The sequence below is a fragment of the Haliotis asinina genome, chromosome 2 (genome assembly GCF_037392515.1).
Source record: "Haliotis asinina isolate JCU_RB_2024 chromosome 2, JCU_Hal_asi_v2, whole genome shotgun sequence".
NCBI lineage: Eukaryota > Metazoa > Mollusca > Gastropoda > Lepetellida > Haliotidae > Haliotis > Haliotis asinina.
This window is the reverse complement of record NC_090281.1, coordinates 64,721,058-64,743,030: the sequence shown is the minus strand read 5'-3', so window position 1 is coordinate 64,743,030 and position 21,973 is coordinate 64,721,058. Positions and strand designations below refer to the sequence as shown.

The window sequence follows — 21,973 nt, the reverse complement described above, 5'->3', positions numbered from 1 at the left end:
CCCAGTTGTGTAAATTTATTCTCATGTCTGGTCCAGATTCAAAGTACACCCATACAGCTGGTACACTGCTGGAATATTGCTGACTGCACTGTAAAACTAAACTCACTCACTTCCCTTTTCATTCTGAGCTGCATTAACAGTGTGAATTACATCAGCCAATAGTCTCACCCTGATAAACAATAGAGTTACCTTATCAGACAAAGCCTTGGATCGACCAATGGGGACGCATGGTACATTCTCATCATCAAACATTTCAATAACCTCCTCCTCATCCCCTGTCCGGACCTCAAGGATGACTCCAAGGTCCTCACAGAACAGGAAGTCGACAACCTCATCTGGAACACAACCATACCCTGCTACCATGGTCACAGAACATCATGAAGGCACAGGTACTTCCTTCCTTCTAAGAACATCAAGAAGGTACAAGAACTTCCTTCCTTCACAGAACATCATGAAGATACAAGTACTTTCTTCCTTCACAGAACACCAAGAACGTACAAGTACTTCCTTCACAGAACATCATGAAGGTACAAGTACTTCCTTCACAAAACATCATGAAGGTACAAGTACTGCCTTCACAGAACATCATGAAGGTACAAGTACTTCCTTCCTTCACAGAACATCATGAAGGTACAAGTACTTTCTTCCTTCACAGAACATCAGGAAGATACAAGTACTTTCTTCCTTCACAGAACATCAAGAATGTACAAGTACTTCCTTCACAGAACATCATGAAGATACAAGTACTTTCTTCCTTCACAGAACATCAAGAATGTACAAGTACTTCCTTCACAGAATATCATGAAAGGTACAAGCACTTCCTTCCTTCACAGAACATCATGAAGGTACAAGTACTTTACTGTTTCACAGAATATCATGAAAGGTACAAGTACTTCCTTCCTTCACAGAACATCATGAAGGTACAAGTACTTCCTTCACAGATCATCATGAAGGTGCAAGTACTTCCTTTTTTCTCAGAACAAATGAATAAAAAACATATTGATCGGGCTAATAACATACCTATTGTTGCCATGGGAATGTTTGGATATGTTTTAATCATCATATTTCAGGAATATTAATTACATTCCAAAGGTAAAAGTGAGAAACTACCTGTAAACATGAACAATAGGACTGGCAACCCACACTGTCACACAGACAGCAACAAGTGTAGATGTGAGCACAGCTCACATACCCCAGCTTCCCACTTGGACATGGAAATGATAGGTCACAGAACTTTCCCCTTGACTCTACTGAACTTTATACACATGTTACATAATAGTTTTCCGATGTACACCTTTATTTGCATGCATGAAATGAAGAAATTAACTATTTTGAAGCAATCAGAACTATGTACTTATGACATAAACAAAACAACCCATGTAGATACAGAAAATATATCACATGTTGATAACACCAAGGAAATAACTAACCTAGATACAGAGAATAAACCACCTATTGGTACATATGACACACAAAGAAAGACCATGAAAAGTGAAAAGTTAACATCACACTTTGAATAATCCCAAATAAATAGCACATGGAATGTCTGCAGGTCATGATTAACTTGTGTAATTTTGGTGAACCTAGAATGTACAGTTTTGGTGATATGCTGCGGCCTGGTAAGCATCAAACACATTCTGCACCAAGTCGTGTTTCCATGGAAACAGCAAAAAACAATATTCTGAAAATAGCAAAAGGTGCATCAATGGGTAATGCTTAACGTGTGAGTGAAGTATGGTGAACCTAGCTGAACCTGAAAACTTTTATGCTCTGGACAAAACCGTCAAACACATTTGGCACGAAGTCGTGTTTCCAACAGCAAAAACAAAATTCTGAAAAACATCGTCAGCAAATAAGCAAATGGCACATCTAAGGGTAATGATTAATGTGTGTGTGAAGTTTGATGAGCCTAGCATGTGAACTTTAAGAGATATACTCCAGACAAAGTCTTGGGAGGGAAGGACAGACGGAAGGATGGATACTTCACAGTGGAGGTATAATAAGCATAGAAACAACTTATGTGGCAACAATTGTGATCATGTTCAACTTATTTTCAATTTGAGTAGCAGCCATGACTTGGTTGACATATGTCATTGCATCCAAACTGCGTAGATTGATTCTCATGATGTTGATCACTGGATTGTCTAGTACACACTCTTTATTTTGACACTGCAGCCATATAGCTATAATATGGCTTAATGCGGCATTAAACATGAAACCAGCAAAACAAACCATGCACATTTTTCAAACACTATTGTCATCTTAACGTACAAAGAGTGGTTGCAGTGTATCAAGACATCAATAAATTTATCAAACCACATTTTTAACAAATCTGTCTTTCAGTTTTGTCTTTCAAATCTGTCTTTCAAATATGGGTTACACCCTTTCAATAACTATTTGACACAACCATTTTGATTTTGTTTAAACATACACCTCATGTTTCGTACTTTTCTACACAACAATGTCCGAGAGCCTCACCTTCATCCTCCAGAGTGTGTAGACTGACGTCAATGCCGCAGTTGCCTGCAAATGCCATTTCTAGCAGGCAGGTGATCAACCCTCCATCACTCACGTCATGCCCCGCTGTAACGAGCCGCTCTGAAACACGCAGTGATGAACTTTCTATTAAAAACCTAACCACACGATGCACATGAAAATTTTTAACATTAAACATCGCAGGTGATTTACAGAAATGATGCAAGGAAGACAATGCATCCAGTATCACGATGGATAACTGTGTTGTGTATGTGTGTACTCCGTGTATTTTCCATCATTTCCCATCATATCCATTCATCTCTTCAATCCCATCCACCCATCCATCCATCCATCCATGCGAGTGACCGAGTAGATTTTATTAGTGGTTTATAAATATCTTAGTAACATCTTTTAATATGTCTCCTTTCTGTCTCTTTCAAGTGATTATAGTTTCAGAGTGAAGACACGTAGATGACGATTTGGTAAGAGCTCAGCCCATAACCCCACTTGAAAGGTATTCTACTAATTATGATTATTTCTACATATTAAGGTTATCCTATATATATATATCCTAACCCCTAGAAATAATTATAAGTAGAATACATAAGATATATGTATATTTTATTGTAATATATTTTAGTGTGATTGTATGTCCTTTCAAAGAGGTAACTTCAGTGGATTTCAAGTGTTCTGCTACCATTTGCATAGTGAGAGGAGACAGGCATATTAAGTATGAGTCAGGATAAGGACAAAAAGTAAGATCTAGAAATCAGTTAGGTTCCAAATACATAAAAACATGTTGTGAATTATTAATTGGCGCTATGTGTTAGAACATAAATTCACAAATAAAACATCAAGGTAAGTACAATTAGTAGGTCTGGCTGCATCAATGGATAGTTTATGGCCCATAACATGTCTTGTCTGATAATGACCTACCTTCAAGCAGGGTCTGCATCACTCTGAAGGCCGAGACCAGGAGCTCCGGTTGTAGGACATCAGACACATCGTCCCCGATCTGGTTGTAGCACTGCGCCAGGGCTGACCCACCCAAGGTCACGCTGCTACTCAGGTTCACGTATAACAGCGTACCTGTACAAGGCAGGGTGAAAATATGCTGTGATATACAAAATCACATCTCAAACTTCAGTTAATAACCTATATCGATATAGAAACTTTTCATACAGGTCTTGCCATCACAAACTACTTTAAGGTACTAATCTGTGACACTCAGGGTGCTTGTTTATTCACAATATCCAGTGCTTTTTGTTTGGGGAGTCTGGAACACTGCAACATTAACTAGCAAACAAAGTCTCAATTGAAGAGACACCACATATTACATTTATTTGAAGACATAACATACTTTAAAAGACATTCAATACAAGTCAGGTTATGCGGACATGAATAACACTAAACATGTATTTTGTGCCTTGTTTTAGAAGGGCTACATGGAAATGCCCGGCTGTAATATGCAGATGTAACGTTACCTTCACCGCCGAGACACTTGAGGTCCGGAGTCACTGTTCTTGTGATATCTGGACAAGCAGCATAGGAGGAGACCACTAATGTTCCTGTTGAAAAAGATGCATAGGTATGAAACTCCCCAAAGAGTTGAGTCACATCACAGGCCTGGTTACACGTACAACTTGCCAGTCCTGATCAAAATTCACCATCCAAGAAAACATACTTATTTACTTAGTATGATTAAATTAAATGATTAAATTTCATCTCGGAGAGAAGAATTTGAGAATCTGTGAGAATATCACCCATGCTGGAAATTACCCATTCCCTGCTGTTGGGCAGGCAGGTATTCCAAACACTGCCATCTTAAGCAAGTAAATGTGTCGTTTCAATATGGTGTCTGTGTTTTATTATAGGAACAAATATCTAATATTGTTGTGGGTTTACTTACATGATTTACAGTAAAATGAATTCAAACTCTGTTCCTCAAGAGAGTGACTTCAGGTCAGTTATAATTCATCAGTATTGCCATTGTCAGCTTAGTTTGTGCTGCTACACACGCAAAAATAATAAAAATGATACAAGAATCTGTACTGAAATGTCGCATCATCTGAATAAACAAATTGGTCGTCCATAAAGTCATCATCGAGATCTCCAGGGTGCATGTTATAATTCTGCACTGTACCCTGGATGCATCTACAGGTCAGTCCTATGACTTTATTACCTCCCTTTGCTAGCTCCATATTCTCAATGTCGCCAATCAGCTATACCGCCATTACAACAGAGCTTGCGAGCATCAACAAACTGATTGGTCTGAAACTTTAAGCATATGCAAGAACTCCTTCTACCTCTTTCAGAGAACCTCTGCAGGGTTTGTGTTGCCAAGTTTTATCACTTCGATCAATTAAAAAGCGAAAGCAAGTTGTGATTGGTTTGCTGATTGGATAAAAAGCCAGCTGAGGGAGGTTATAAATTTATCAGGATATAGTGGAGATTCATCAGAATGTTTACCCTAGAGATACTGAGGATGCCATAAACTTTGTCTTCATCCAACTCATAACAGTGTCAAATCACACTAATGCTGTGGCAAAAATGACCACAGCATTAGGTCACTCCTAGACAATATTCCTACAAATATCAACACAACTTGGAACACCTCATCAGTCACACTTTGAACATCATGCTAAGCCTTGATGTCATTGCACGAAGCTGAAGATAGTCAAATGTATTATATGTCATATCTTAGTAAAGTACAAGTGCTGGTGAGTTGCTGGTGTTTGATAGGACTCGGACACTACGCAAAGTGTCCTGAAATTAATAACTAGGAAAGTGTGACCATAAATACAATATGCACATCCTACATGCTGGTCAGAAATATGGACAGTTTTGAAACTGAGGCAAATTCTTGTCGCTACCCCTCACCTGGTGCCTTGACAGTTTCCTCCCCGACCCGTGCTGCCATGCTGAGGGAGTCCTTGCCTCCGTCCACCGCGATGCCGATCTTGCCCATCAGGTCACACATGGCTTTGCAAGCATCTACCAGTGCGGCCCCTTCTCCTGGCAGCTTAGCCGCCCACATCCAGTTGCCGCTACACTTGATGTCCTGCCACAGACAAATTTAACACACACAGCTACACTGACTGAGTGTTTTCAATTTTACGCCATATAGCAATATTCTAGCTATATGGCAGTGGACTGTACAGAATGAAATCTGGACCAGACAATCCAGTGACTTGCTGGTCAACCAAGTCCAAAAACCTGATCCCCTGTTCCCTTTAGCAACCTGATATGACATGCATTTGTTACTGAAGATCAGTTCTAACCCAGATCAACAGTCACACTGCTACAAGAAGAGGGATAGAAATCTGTGTGCCGTCATTGTGTTAAACACATTTTATTGTTCAAAGATACTGGGCACTCACTGTTGCCTTCTCCCTATGTGTCTTATGTTTTGATGCATGGAATTCAACAAACATACATTAATAGTCATAAAATTTGACTGTAACAGTTTAACATGGTCACTATACTTACTTAAATGTCAGGTTATATACTTTAGTTTGCTTTTAATTTCTGCTTTTCTTTCTACATCATTCTGATACAGTTTTAGTATTCCTTCAATAGCATTCCTCTCAACAACATACAAATTACAAGGTAAGTTCTGAACTATCATTATACAACTTTTGAGTGGCAATGGGAGTTCATTATTACGTTTACAAGCCCCTTTGACCGTTTCCTTTCTTAATAATCGTAATTGTGATAACAGGAGTAACTATAATGGGAGTTAATCTCCTAATCTCCCTGACATTAGAAATTGTAAAATGTATGCCTGTGACACCGAAAAGTATATTTTATTCTTTAGTTGTCAATATGTTCAAAACCCATGATTTGTCTACCACTCTCAAAACTGAGAAGCTCTTGTAGTTAAAAGTTACTTTCAGATAAACATGGACAAGAGTTGTCCCCCTTCCTACGAAATATCATGGAGCCATTTTGCTAAAAGACTGAATAGTCTCAATAGGTTTTTGATTTGGGTTTTTTCATATTTAAATGTTTTCAGTCACTACGGTAAACTGAAATGAATCAGGCCAGAGAAGGAATTACTAAACAGATCAAAATTGAAAAAAATAGTACCTTTCCATTTGTGGGATATCTGCTTTGGAAACATACAAAAAACTCCTACCTTGAGATCTGTGACACTGGCAAACATGAGGTTTGTGAGAGATTCAGCCACAGCCATCCGGGCACCAGCCTCAGGGTTGATAAGACCTTTTATTGGCTGCTCTCCAATGGCAGTTGCTGAACCAACCTGAAACCAGATCACTTGACATTGTATAAAGTATTCCACTGCCAGTTATCAGGCACCATAAAGATAGTGTTAAACATCTCCTGCATCACATGCCCAGAATCAGAGCTAACTCACACATGGATCAGGTGCTCATGATGTGTCATTTGTCCAACTGTGTGTCAAAGCATTATAGAGGAAACAATGGAGGACAGGCATGTCTTTTAAAGTAAATGAGGGAGTGAATCAGTTCAGTTTAATGCTGCTTTTAGAAATATTCCAGCAATATCATGGCAGGGAGCACCAGAAATGGTCATCACACACTGTACCCATGTGGGCAACTGAACCAGGGTTTTTGAGCAAACACTTTGAAAACTTGTCTACAGCACATTCGAGAGAATCCAAAATGGAGCTTTCTGACAAAATGAGAAGGCAAAATAAACAGAAGTAGCTGACTGCATAATCCCTGTCTCACAGTATGTATGTCAAGGCTGTAATCTCCAGATGAATGTCATCAATACAACTCACTGCATCAAAGTATGAGGTAGCAGTGACGGCCACGTCTGCAAGAGGTGTGTGCAGTGGACCCACACACTGCTGCTGGGCGACCAGTCCCGTCACTGACCGGTCAACCTGAAACACAAACACGCCACACCGTAACACACAATGAAACACAAACACGCCACACTGTGACACACAATGAAACACAAACACACCAGTTAGTAAGTCACTCATTAATCTTGCATCTCCTAGTTGTGCCATGTGGATAAATAGTCTGTGAGGTGGGCAAATGAAATTTCCAGCTTTGTGCCTGCAAGAACACTTCAAGGCTACAGCTATGTCTTGGAAAGAAGATGTACCTTAAGGACATATATATATACTTGACCCTATGGCAAAACAATAGCACATCTTACAGCCACAAACTGGTCTGCATCCACTGTTAATACAGTCATCACTTACTACTGAGACACAAAACACTAACATGAACAACAGCAAATAGTCATCCAAACTGCATTATCGCTTGTCCTGACAATGAGCAGGGAGCTAAGATAACATCAACCTCTAGTATTTATACATCTGCTGATACTGGTGTCAATCTGTTCCAAGAGGATATTCCGACCATCTTGTGTTTAACAACAGATCATTTTGTTTCATGGCAGGAAGAATCAGAAAGATCAGAAAGAGTTAATATTGTGAATATTTTGTTGTCAACATAATGTAAACCATTCATGAAAAGCATTTTCCCTACCGCAATACAAAGAGTAAAACTGACTTACCTTGTTAGTGAGGTATCGCTTACTGGCAACAGACGGCAGACGCAGGACTCGTTCCAGGGCATCTCGCACTAGCAGGTTGTCAGGAAGTTTGATAGGTGTCAGCACAGGTGTCATGTGTTCCAACTTAAACATCTGCAAGAACAGAGACATTGTGCATTAGACAAGTTACAAGAAATGGTGAAGTAACATGCACTGCCAACCTTTTGGCAAAGTCTGACCCAGTTCATCGGGCAAGGGCAGATTTGTGTTCCAAAAAGAGACCAATGCAAATATTGTAGCTCCCATACTTGCAACTGCTGCAGGGATGTAACAGCTTTTTGGAATGTGGTCCAGAAGTCACTGTAACAGCTAATGATTACAAAGCATTGCTGCTTCTTTCCCTAACTGAATCGTCCTGGACAACAGTTCAATGACAACTTGCCATCAGTCATCTTTGACAGACATTTAATACAAACCTCCACCAAACAGTTTCCACCTATATTTGCCATCCCATCATCATTTCAACCTCTACTGACATTGATAACGTCTGACATGCTGATGAGTCTTTAAATTAAAGCCACAAGTACAATCCTGAATTTTAACAAGATATGTTTGTTATCCTGGGTATCAAGGCAATGAAAGAAAGTAGGGAAGAAGGGCAGTAAAGAGTAGTTGCTAGACACTGTCTTGACACTTGGTCTTGTCAGCTTTGCATGAGGAACTAATTTACTTGCATTCAGAAACACTTTCCTGGCCAGCTGGTCATAAGTACTTGATCTATCTGAGACTGTCAGTTTGTCACTAGGACCTGATGTACCTGAGACTGTCAGCTGATGTAACTGAGACTGTTAGCTTGTCACTAGGACCTGATCTACCTGAGACTGTCAGCTTGTCACTAGGACCTGATCTACCTGAGATTGTCAGCTTGTCACTTGGACCTGATCTACCTGAGATTGTCAGCTTGTCACTAGGACCTGATCTACCTGACACTGACAGCCTGTTACTAGGACCTAATGTACCTGAGACTGTAAACTAATTACTAGGACCTGATGAACCTGAGACTTTCAGGTGGTCACTGGGACATGATCTACCTGAGACTGTCAGGTGGTCACTAGGACATGATGCACCTAAGACTGTCTGGTGGTCACTAGGACCTGATGTACTTGCCTTCCTGGGCATGGACCCAAGCACATGCTCCAGCTCCAGGTCTACAGGCAAAACAGCATCTGTCTTTGCAATCTTTGACTCTGGTGTGTCCTCACCAGACCTTGAACTGAAGTCTTGTAACTGGATCTGTAATGTCCACAAATAACTATGTGATAACAGTGATAAACAGTGGTCATGGTTATTGATAGGTAAAGTGAAGAAATAAATCTCAGTGCCGTGTGGGTCTAGTACTCTTTATCTGTGACACCTGGTTAATAGTTTCACAAGAGGCATCACCTGACCTATAGATCTTTACACCAACCTGAAGCATAGACACACTGAACTGCTCATATTATCATGAGTATAACAAAAAGACAAGGGAATTATATATATCATAGCATGTAAACACATACACAAATGGTTAAAATGTTGCAATGTGATGAAAATAGTTGCCATGTGCTAATCAAGGAAGAGAGTTTTTATGGATGCCAAGTTGTTTTGGAGTATATCCTTACTCTGAAACATTGTGTTTCTCATAATATAGAAATTGTTGTCCATAAAACCTCTTTTCCTTATGTGTATCACTTCGTTAAAAAATCTGAAGGGCTAATCAGATTGTGTACAAAATTCTGTCTCTGATAACAGCTTGGAGATCCTTAAAACATCAAAGTATTGACTTCTTATGGATCACAATGTAACCTTGTTATCTATCTATGATATATGCCAGCTCACCCTCCCCGTCCCTGTGATTGTGCCCACAAAGCACACAGGGCACCTCTCTCTGTGACCCAGCTGCTTCAGGCACTCCACATCTTTGGGCCGCACCAAGATGGCATCACTCTCCTGGTACTCAGCACCCCACAGCTCCAGGATGCTGATTGTCGGGTCACCCAGCTGGAAGTCATCTGCTCGAATGATGGCTCCAGACGGCTCACAGATCTCTTTGAGAACATTGCCTAGAATCGGTGTAAAGATATCAGAAATATATACAGGCAATTAGAACTCCATCTTTTTTCAAAATGTGTGTTCACTTTTAATGTTTTGAACAGAATGTCTGTGGTTAATCAAGTCTGGACCTGACAGTCGAGTGATCAACAGCATGAGCATTGACCAATGCAACTGTGCTACAATAACATGTGTCAACCAAGCCTGTGAGGCTGACCACCCGAAACCTATAGTCACAACTTAAAACAAGCATGGGTCTTCATTGGTGTACACTTGTTGAAGCAGACAGCCTTATCAAATATAATTGGATGCTGCACAAGTGATAAAAAAAAAAAATTACTACCACAGGTGAATTAGTGGCCTACCGTTACCCCCTGCACCCTGGTCGTGTATGCTACAGATTGGGTTTTTGTTCTCCAGCTCCACACAGCCCCGAATGAGGCGGTTCAGCTTCTGTTCCATTTCTGCATCTCCCCGCTGAACAGCTCCAAAGTCCAGGTCTGCCTTGTTATCCCCCTGAACATGCACAGACGAAGCTGCACCTCCTCCCACGCCAATCCGGAAGACAGGTCCACCAATCTTCACAACCTTCATACCTGCAGGGTGTCATATTTGGAACCAGCAAATCAAAATTTACACCAAGGCCATTGTAATCTGATCAAACACAAAAGCAAAATTTTACATCTACAAAATATGTGGAATGTCCTGAAATGCTTCTTCATATGATGTATGTCAGTTTATTCCACTTGGAATACTACCTAGGTATGCTTCATCGATAAAATACATATCCACACAATAAGGAAACATTTAACTACACAGAAACAAACCACAGATTTGCACTGATTAGGTATCTTTTACTGGTCATCACGACTGGTTAGGTGACTTATATGGTAACTCACAGAAAGAATGATCTGTTCCATCTTTTGACATTTGGGATGTGAAAGTAATATGGAAAGTAATTAAATCAGTTTATCATAAAAAAACCCCAAAACAATACACTTTTGAGCATTTTATTCCAAACATCTTAGAAGTTAATATTTTTACCTTTCTCTGTCTCTGCCTTGTGAACGTGTCTGCCGTCCAACGTCCCGATACCCCCACTGAACATGATGGGCTTGATGTACTCTCGCCTCTCACCTTCTGGAAGGGTCATCCCAAATGACCGGGCAAAACCTGCCAGAACCGGCTCACCGAACTTGTTGCCATAGTCCGAGGCACCGTTACTGGCCTCCACAGCAATCTCCAAGGGAGGGGCAAAGTTTGGAGGATACTTTGCCTGCTCATCCTCCCACGGCAGCTTGTAACCTAGAATGTGTGATGTAAATGCTATGTTGTTTTCTCCATGTCAAATCCACAAATGAACTGTACAATACTCTCTGAATGACTCGGTGTTATATGACAGCTGACAGTCGACTTTCATGAAAACTGTTTGTTTGTTTTTTGTTTACAATGTCACTAAGAAGCCAGGAATTCAACGCAGCCTTTTGAGAGGTTGCAGCATTGTCAGTAAATATTCCCTTAATAGCAGTAGAAACTCAAACACACTTCTAGAGGTTGCAGATTCTTTGAATATAGTCCTCCTTTGGGTACACATAAGCATTTAAATGTCCATTTTAAATCCCTAAGACAGTTGTAAAAATATTTGAATAAAATATTTACAAAACAAATAACTATGGAATTCTTATTGCATGCACGATGGTGCCATATAAATAATAAGGTCTGGACCAGGCGAAATGAATATTAGTTGCTCTCAGGTGTGATGACATGCAGTTTGTCAAGTCCCCAACACTAAGTCTCAAGAGACTCCGGATCACAGATCCCTCTCCAGAAACCGGAGAGGATGTTGCGTGTCATGCCATGGTCACAATGCTTAGAAATGGCAGGGGATCATAGAGCTGGATGAGATTATTCTCATGTTCATAACTACATATCTAGATAAGTAGAATGTCTCTATCAAAATACTTCACAAGATGCATCAGGTCAGTGACCTTTATTATGCCTATTTGTCTTTATCAGGTTTACCTGGAATGTGAAGGTTACCGAAGCAGTAACCAGCAGTGCCTGCAACAACATTAGCTCCTCTGCCCGTGCTATGAACGTCACGGATACGTCCTCCTGTACCTGTTGTTGCCCCTGGAAATGGAGCCACTCCTGCAAAAACACATGGAGTGGAAGAAGAATGCCTGTTGTACAGTGTCTGCAAAATGCATGGATACATATTGGAATCATATTGATGTCACCAGAAATATAAATTCAAAATGACTGCACACTGTTTCATTTCTGGGACTATTTTAGTTCCTCCACATAGTTCGTAATCCAAATACATGGAGGTAATTTGTCCGTGTCCATTAGGTGTGCACGATGTGTCAACAAACCAAATGACGTCAACGTCACAGGGTTCTGGCATGGCACAACACCTCAACTCAGTCAGTTTGGGAAAAGTCACCTGGGACACAACCTATGCCACAGGACATTTGTTTAATCCTTGTTGTAAAACACCACAAGGCAATACGTAAACATATCACACAAACAAGTGAGGTGAGGCGAGGCACTTTGTAATGGGGTTTAACATGGCAAGTAAGTGAGTGAGCAAGAATATTTCGCTCATGTGTAAACGTGCATACGTGTGTATGTGTGGCTGCATGCACTAGCCCACATTTAACCTGGCTCACTCAGATACCAAGCCACAGTTGAGCATGTATACCCACTATACGACCTGTGTTCAAGTGGAAGCTGTTTGACAGACATCTTAGGAAGCTGTGTAATGACAAAGTTACATTTCTTCGATATCATTATGGAGAAATTTTGGTATTGATTCTTACCCAATGAGCTTGCAAATAGTGCTAAACATACAGTGCTAAAATCAGATAAGCACTGCTGTAAAGCACTTTGAGTTCCACATCTATACAGCAAGATTCTTAGTTTGATTTTGAGGACCAATGCACCATAAGCTTGATAAGTTATCAGGATCTTCACTGAAATGTCAGCACATAAATATTAAAGAAGTCATAGTCCATAAACTTGCTCTCTACACACAAAAGTGAGAACTTACCTGTTGGAAAGTTGTGAGTCTCTGCAGTGAATATGACATGCTGGAGGATGTTTTCTTTCTTGACCATCTTGCTGGGTTCAGTAGGTTCCGTCGGGGTCAGACAGGTGACTGGATGGCCATTGATGCCACTGGCGGACACACGGTGAGAGAGTGAGATTAGTTTTGTGCCGCACACAACAATATTAAAGCTATATTACAAAACTTGATTCCATAATCACGCCATACACAAACAACACTCTGAGACAAAGTGGCATGGTTTGTTCTGTCAAGGAAAACAGCTGCTGCTAGATAAAGCAACACCTTTCCAGCATCTAACTTGTCAAGCGGTGCCAAAACTACAGTAAAATATATCCTCCTTCTTCATCGTCAAGTTCATCAAATACAGCAAATACAGCAACTGGTCTTTCATTTTTTTTTCACCAATCTACACGTAAATCAGATAAGCATCCTGAAGACTAATTTCACCTGGAATGTGTCCACCATTTAGAACTCATTTCTTCAAAAATTTATTAACCGCTGGGTGGTCAGTTTTAGACAATGGGATATTGCAGGCAGTACGCATTTTCACCCTTGCATGACATCTTTCAGTTTGTTCCTTTTCAGCAATAGTTTTGGAATGGAGAGACATGTCAGTCATTTTCTCTTTCTTTGACTTACTTCCATCTGTACCTTCAGCTGGTCTTGCAAGATTATTTTTCGATTTACGTAGGTGATCTCTGACAGTACTTTTAGATGGCAAACTTTGCAAAATAGGTTTCCACCATCTTCATAAAGATCGCTCATCATCTGATTTCCCTTGTTAGCAGACACATTTCCAAGTTCAGATTTCGTTTGACTGGGAGGAACTTGCTTTTAAAGAAATTTCTCCATGACGGTGACCGCACTTATCAACTGGCAACTTAGCACAAAAGTGCATCCGGTATTAACCGTAATGGTGCATGTAAAACTAGGACAGACACAAGGAATATGATTGTTAATATAACACTTGTTGCTAATTGATGTGTTCTAATAATACCAATTGTTCGTACTCTAATTTCAGGCTCATAATTCTGTATTGTGCCATAGTTCAAATCAAAATTACTGTATTTCATATGACTAACATAAATGTCATACATATGTTTAAAACTGCCTACCCACCTTATAGTAACACCTGGTTTAGCTGGCTAAATGGGGTTCACTGAATAACATGGTTCAAGTTCAGATCATTTGTAAACAATTGCAAGTCAAATGTCATTAAAATTCTGCATGAAATTTTAGGAATGCTGCGGTGAGGAAAAACAAATTCTGCAAGAGTTCTACATGAAACTGCTTTTCTGCAGTTTATATGACATTCTGCACTCGCAGGTGAATTCTGCAAAATATTCAGCGACTGCGGAATCCAGTAGGGACGTGATGAAAGCATTGTTATCGTATAATTGTCTGGATTAATAATTCCTGGCTTCTATTTGACTATACCCCTGACCTATTCAGCACTAATTTAGCAATTAACTATTGGCTTCTCTTGTTATCTTATGAATGTGGTTGTTTCACATGTACTTACATAGCTATCTCCTTCATAGTCTTTTTACCATTCACCTGATGAATGAGTAAGAATATATACTCTGAAACACTGTGTTCCTCAAAACAAAGGAGCTAACAAACAAAGGAGAGATTTTCTACTTTGTGGCCATTATTATCAGGCAAACCTGTGTTTTTAACTAACACCATGTCTAAAGGGTCGCATGATGATGGACACTCCCTTACTGGCTGTTCAAGCATTGCAAAAAAATATGATTGAGCGACAAGAATTACAGGGCTGATTTTCTACATCTACATGATGCTAGGGATATCTCTGATCTACCATGTTGTGGATTAAATGACATCAGATCATATAAGCTGGAAAAATAAACCTGTAAACAGCAAAATCTATGAACACAATTTGGACTAGAGACTCAAACAACATAAATTTTATTTGAGTCTGTTCACCCAGATATTCTCTGTCTGATTCCGAATGCTGTGATGTCACAGACATTGGCAAAGGTCAGGAGGTGAATATGGAGTGGCATCTATCAGCATGAGAGGCAGACAATTTGAGCAATTTAAACAGACCAACTTTTGACTGCTGAAGTATTATAATAATCTAACATCTCAGATGGGAACATGTACCTGCTGTTGTCATTGAACTTTATGATATTGTTTTTGTTGCTGGAAAGCTGGGTATCCATGATCATCTTGAAGAGAGACCGGTTCATTTCCTCGCCATCAATCACCATCCGGCCCTTAAAGAACCAGTGCCGACTGTGCTCACTGAAAATACACAGCTACAGGTGAAAAGACTTTGTTCAGGGACGGTCATAAACTTTCAGCAAATACTTCCATGGAGGAATCAAAACTACTTACTTCACAAAGGGACATTAGTTGTCACGCATCAATAGTGATAAATATCAATAGTGTATAGTCTACATTTACATTGGCGAAACAGATATTTAGATTTTCAGGACCATCCCTGACAAGAGTTTCTGACTCTCAAATAGATGTATTAATTTGGAGAACCATTCTTGATGCCTCGTCAGGAGGAGTTTCAAATACTTAGTAGTAATCTCATGTTGCATGAATCTCCCTGATTCCATTCAATATCAGACAGTAGACTCACCTGTTTGACTGAGCCAGATCAAAACACTCCACACTGGAGGGGTTCCTCTTCACTTTGTCTACAAACAAGTCAGTGTAGTAGTCGAGGTCCCAGTCATCAAATGCAAGACCTGCATTAGAATATATACTGAAGACTAACAATGGACATGCAGAAACAATGTTCACACATTTTAGAGGAAGGTGGATATGATTTCCTGAAGAAGCTTTGCTTTAGAATCAGGAACATTTTTTCCCTAATTCTACCTCTCCTGACACTTATGTGCCATATATTTAGTGCCAGCTGCACTAGAAATACTACAAAATACTAAAGTACATGTACTGAACGTAACGATAACTCAAAATTTATTCAAATCCCATATGCATCAAGTGATGCACAAGCGCATGTAATTAAAGGGAGATAACTGCTTCTAAATTATCTCCCTTGAAACAAGCATCAATCCCTTCTTACCTTTCAATGCTTGTGGTATATGCATCTACCAGACATGCAATAAGTACCACTAGACTGTATTTGTAACAATACCACATTAAAATACGATGATGATCATCATCCCAGCCATCATTTTGCTATGGCATTCTGTCAATTCAGAGTGCATGGCTTGCTTGATAATATTTCCTACCATTCCTGTTTTACTTACAGCAACTTCAAATAACCATAGTGATATTTCTTAACTTGTTAGACAGTCAATGAACAAGATCTGCTTGTGTTCCATGCAGTGTAAGGCTAAATAATGATCTTACCCATCTATGAAAATTTAGCTCTCAATTCATTCTTTTGTGAACTGAGGTATTATTCACATGAATTAAGAATGAAATCAAATATTGTATTTGGGTTTACAAAATAAGCATGCAATGGAATTCTTTATTTGGGTGCAAATCCAAAAAGAATCAGATTCTGTATTTGGGTTGAAAATACATGACAGATGTAAAGTATGTATACAGGAACAGGAATCGGTATGGCTTTAAATCCACACAGCTTCTGCATGCACTTCACTTAAACAGAGCCTTTGCACTGTCAATGATGGTGTCATTATTTTCACACATAATTCTTTCAGATGTGATTTAGTATGACATTCTGAATTCCCCTGTCCATGGTCGGGCAGTCTTGTGAATAAGTCACCCCCTTTCAGGTACAGAGGAATCTTGAGTAAATCGATTTTCTTTACAATTCGGACCTTAGTGGTGGTCCTGGCAGAACTTAGTTAAGTTATCATTACACAAACGCTGAATAAATCGGACTCGGTATAATTCGGAATTCGGACTAAAATCTTGGCCCGACAAGGCAATTTACTATGAAAACACGCTGACTATGTTGGACTTTCTGCCAGAGGCGGAGTGAGTGGCCTAATTAGCGGTCCCCAACTTCAAGTGGATTATTGGGTTAATCAGTAAACATACAACTCAACCAAGACGACTCAGTGTCACTAAGTGTTACTTCTACTGGTAACAATATACTGCCTTGCATACACGTTTTGTTCTCTACTGGTCATGTGACAGTCAGCTGCATGCAAGAAAGGTTAGGATATCACCAGCTGACCACAGAAACGTAAGATTTTGGATGAGGTGAGGGCACTACAGACTGACCACACATGCAATGTGATATAGGGTTGCCTGTGCCTTGTGTTAGTTTGGACTTGCTCGTCGGACAGAGACCTGGCTGATGACCCCCTCAAAGATGCTGCTTGTCTCTGGTTGTATACACTGTATGGTATAACTATATCTCAACTCGATTTAGTGCTTCATTTCTTGCTCTGATGCAACCCAACATAAAAAAGTGCAGCCTAGTTATCAATAAGGTGCAAGTCATTTTTTGAATAGGTACACTTGTGAATAAAACATCAAAATAAATGAACAGCATATTTCTTTCACTACATACTGGACAAAAACAGCAGTGCAACTGGAATTTGGTTGGTACAACTAGGTTTTTATTTTTAGATTCCACCTGGTGCAATTAAGTTAACATTTGTTAAATCGAGGTCTGAAAGTGTTGTGGACATGCTCATATGTAAGAAAACACTGATAATCCAAACATGACAGGCTGGGGTACTTGCAATTTGGTTAGCAGATCAATAAATTCATGAAAGGAAGACCATTTAGTACGCTGTTTAACCTGACTAGCAAGTAACTATCTTATCCTAACCTCGATTATTTGTCCAGCCTTACCAAGTTCTTTGTTTGCTTCTTCTAAAGCTGACCGCCCACGACCCATGATGTCCACTTCAAACACAGGCTCTGTTCGCACAGACAGCTTAAAGCTCTCTAAAGGTTTGAGGTATCTGCATTGTGTCATACGGTCATGCAGTTGCGATAGAATGAGGTCTTCCTCCGCAGGTGAAGTTTTAGCATCACTGGTGAAGGTTATGAGGTAGCGTGTGGACTCTTCAATCCTAGAGATCTTGCTCAGACCAACAGACTGGCAAATTGATACAGCATTGGTGGAGAATGCCGTCGAGAAGTTTAACCTTAAACAACAGATACAAGACTTTTATTCCATCATTCAATGTTTGAACTAATGCAGAAAACGTACTTGACACACAAATTACCTTAAACACGCAGTGAATATAAAAGCTTGCATCATTACTGACACAATGCTAATGGGCTCTCTGTTCAGATAATCAAAGCCTGTAATTTGCTGTTGTTTAAAACTACTTAGTTTACTATCTGCCAGTTACTGCTCAGTGCATATTCAATACTTGACCTGCTTCACCTTGCAGGGATTGGGGAAGGCAGGGCGCATGAGCTTTCCTTTTTATTTCAAGGGCAGTGCCCCATTCTAAATTTTGAAAATGTCTAATAACCCAGAATATGGCCCATTGTCAAAGTCGTCTATCCCAATCCCTGACCTTGCTTTTTTCATCATTATTTAACAATGTCTTGATGAATTCTCCACACTGAAATTGACTCCAAAAAAACCTGTCCATGACTCACTCTCATGACACCAGGGAGACATGATAACTCCAAAATTTTCATGTCTAGGGAAAACACTGCATCATTCATTGTGTTCACTTGATGTTATTACTGCATTGATATGAGAGTTACTACTGCTTTTTTTGTGAGACTGATGATGTTATGAGAGTTATGCCATGATGTTATGAGAGTTATGCCACGATGTTATGAGAGTTATGCCATGATGCTTTGAGAATTATGCCATGATGTAATGAGAGTTATGCCACGATGTTATGAGAGTTATGCCATGATGCTTTGAGAATTATGCCATGATGTTATGAGAGTTATGCCATGATGTAATGAGAGTTATGCCATGATGTAATGAGAGTTATGCCATGATGTTATGAGAGTTATGCCATGATGTAATGAGAGTTATGCCATGATGTAATGAGAGTTATGCCATGATGTTATGAGAGTTATGCCATGATGTAATGAGAGTTATGCCATGATGTTATGAGAGTTATGCCATGATGTTATGAGAGTTATGCCATGATGTAATGAGAGTTATGCCATGATGTTATGAGAGTTATGCCATGATGTTATGAGAGTTATGCCATGATGTTATGAGAGTTATGCCATGATGTTATGAGAGTTATGCCATGATGCTATGAGAGTTATGCCACGATGTTATGAGAGTTATGCCATGATGCTTTGAGAATTATGCCATGATGACTGACATTATGAACTCCATGATGCCATGATGCTTTGAGAATTATGCCATGATGTTATGAGAGTTATGCCATGATGTAATGAGAGTTATGCCATGATGTAATGAGAGTTATGCCATGATGTTATGAGAGTTATGCCATGATGTAATGAGAGTTATGCCATGATGTAATGAGAGTTATGCCATGATGTTATGAGAGTTATGCCATGATGCTTTGAGAATTATGCCATGATGTTATGAGAGTTATGCCACGATGTTATGAGAGTTATGCCACGATGTTGTGAGAGTTATGCCACGATGTTATGAGAGTTATGCCATGATGTTATGAGAGTTATGCCATGATGTTATGAGAGTTATGCCATGATGTTATGAGAGTTATGCCACGATGTTGTGAGAGTTATGCCATGATGTTATGAGAGTTATGCCATGATGTAATGAGAGTTATGCCACGATGTTGTGAGAGTTATGCCACGATGTTATGAGAGTTATGCCATGATGTTATGAGAGTTATGCCATGATGTTATGAGAGTTATGCCATGATGTAATGAGAGTTATGCCATGATGTAATGAGAGTTATGCCATGATGTTATGAGAGTTATGCCATGATGCTTTGAGAATTATGCCATGATGTTATGAGAGTTATGCCACGATGTTATGAGAGTTATGCCACGATGTTGTGAGAGTTATGCCACGATGTTATGAGAGTTATGCCATGATGTTATGAGAGTTATGCCACGATGTTATGAGAGTTATGCCATGATGCTTTGAGAATTATGCCATGATGACTGACATTATGAACTCCATGATGCCATGATGCTTTGAGAATTATGCCATGATGTTATGAGAGTTATGCCATGATGTAATGAGAGTTATGCCATGATGTAATGAGAGTTACCACTGCAATGTTATGAGAGTTACTTCTGTTTTGATTTCAGAGATACTGTTTTGCTCTCATGAGCAATTAAAGCAATGTTAAGAGGGTTACTGTTACATTATGTGAGTTACTGCTGCATTATGTGAGTTACTGCTGCATTATGTGAGTTACTGCTGCATTATGTGAGTTACTGCTGCATTATGAACGCTACTTCTGTCAGTTGCTCCTTGATCCGCAAAAAATTTAGGTAAATTTTGCATCCCATTTTTCAAAATTGTGCAAAAGGTTGTGCAGGTAAAAGTTTGGGAAAGAATTTATGATAAAAAATTACAAACTATTCAGTTCATGTTTTTCTTGCATAATGTTTTTTCACATTTAGTAAGATCATCCGAAACACTACAAGTTTGACAAGGGTGATCAAGACTGACATTATGAACTCTATAAAATAGCTTCCACCGTCATCATATAAATCTGAATTTGAAAGGCATAATTCCACTGGAATTCAGTTTTTATCATATTATTCAAATAATACAACTACAACATAAGTAATGTAATATCTAATGGAAAACTGAAGCTAACACATTTATAATACCAAGATAAACCACAAAGGGAGCCATTTGTAACAAGCACCAGTGAAGAACCAATGCAATATAGCCAGTGAAGCACCAGTGTAACATGGCCACTGAAGCACCAGAGCAACATAGCCACTGAAACACCAGTGTAACATAGCCAGTGAAGCACCAGTGTAACATGGCCAGTGAAGCACCAGTGTAACATGGTCTGTGAAGCACCAGTATAACATGGCCAGTGAAGCGCCAGTGTAACATGGCCAGTGAAGCGCCAGTGTAACATGGTCAGTGAAGCGCCAGTATAACATGGCCAGAGAAGCACCAGAGCAACATGGCCAGTGAAGCACCAGTGCAACATAGCCAGTGAAGCACCAGAGCAACATACCAAGTGAGACATCAGTGTTCATCCTAGCAGATCAACACACAGTTATGTGGGTCATTTAGATAATACTGCATATCATGTCAAAAGGGTGCATTGTTGTTTTTTCAAAAATGCACTTGCTTGAGTTTTGCTTGAGGTGCCAAGCAAAAACTAACTCATGATTAGTTTCAGATTTACATTTATGGATGCGCAGACAAGATCTGTACAGTGTGCGCGCCATGTTAAATTTGAGTGCATGAATGACGCGGTCTAGAATGTTCACTTTAATTCCCTGTGAAGCAGCAGCTCAGCACACAGGTAAATACCCAGTGAAACACATAAAATAAATCTATAGGATATATAAACTTAACCAGTGCTACAGTGGTTGTGGTGTTCACGTATTATAAATTTATAGGATATGTAAACTTAAGCAGTGCTGACAGTGGTTGTGGTGTTAACAAATTTACCTAGGTCCCACTTCTAGGAGGAGGGATGAGGGTGAGTCTTGTAGACTGGAGGTAGTCTTCAGCTTGTGGGCCTGGAATGGTACAGAGAAGATCCACTGCAACTTCCTCTCTTCCTCTGGATCAAGAGCTGAGCCAAGGAAAAATATATATAAAGCACATGTATACCAAGAGTCAACAACCTAAATGTTAATCATTCTGAAAATGACTTGTACAAACGTAACGACAAATAATTCAAATGAAAGAATCTTCGATTTTGTCCTTGCTGGCAGACAACAGACATGAAGCAGTTACAATTTGGAAATGAAGAAACACTCATAATGTTCTTACCGTGTAATCTCGTTTAGAAG

At 39.6% G+C, this 21,973-nt stretch overlaps 1 protein-coding gene across 1 annotated transcript in view; it reads right to left on the bottom strand.

Moving 5' to 3' along the window:
• LOC137272796 (phosphoribosylformylglycinamidine synthase-like) overlaps window positions 1-21,973 on the bottom strand; it is a 32,170-nt gene that overhangs the window by 4,846 nt on the left and 5,351 nt on the right. The window contains exons 3-20 of the mRNA XM_067805192.1: window positions 21,627-21,753; window positions 17,906-18,204; window positions 15,747-15,855; window positions 15,260-15,400; window positions 13,115-13,242; window positions 12,085-12,213; window positions 11,107-11,367; window positions 10,428-10,658; window positions 9,850-10,073; window positions 9,139-9,264; window positions 7,993-8,124; window positions 7,244-7,348; window positions 6,614-6,739; window positions 5,356-5,536; window positions 3,960-4,043; window positions 3,412-3,564; window positions 2,479-2,598; window positions 190-335 (exon numbers count right to left, since the gene is read on the bottom strand). Coding sequence (XP_067661293.1) covers window positions 190-335; window positions 2,479-2,598; window positions 3,412-3,564; window positions 3,960-4,043; window positions 5,356-5,536; window positions 6,614-6,739; window positions 7,244-7,348; window positions 7,993-8,124; window positions 9,139-9,264; window positions 9,850-10,073; window positions 10,428-10,658; window positions 11,107-11,367; window positions 12,085-12,213; window positions 13,115-13,242; window positions 15,260-15,400; window positions 15,747-15,855; window positions 17,906-18,204; window positions 21,627-21,753 — 2,822 coding nt within the window. The remainder of the gene's footprint in view (window positions 1-189; window positions 336-2,478; window positions 2,599-3,411; window positions 3,565-3,959; window positions 4,044-5,355; window positions 5,537-6,613; window positions 6,740-7,243; window positions 7,349-7,992; window positions 8,125-9,138; window positions 9,265-9,849; window positions 10,074-10,427; window positions 10,659-11,106; window positions 11,368-12,084; window positions 12,214-13,114; window positions 13,243-15,259; window positions 15,401-15,746; window positions 15,856-17,905; window positions 18,205-21,626; window positions 21,754-21,973) is intronic.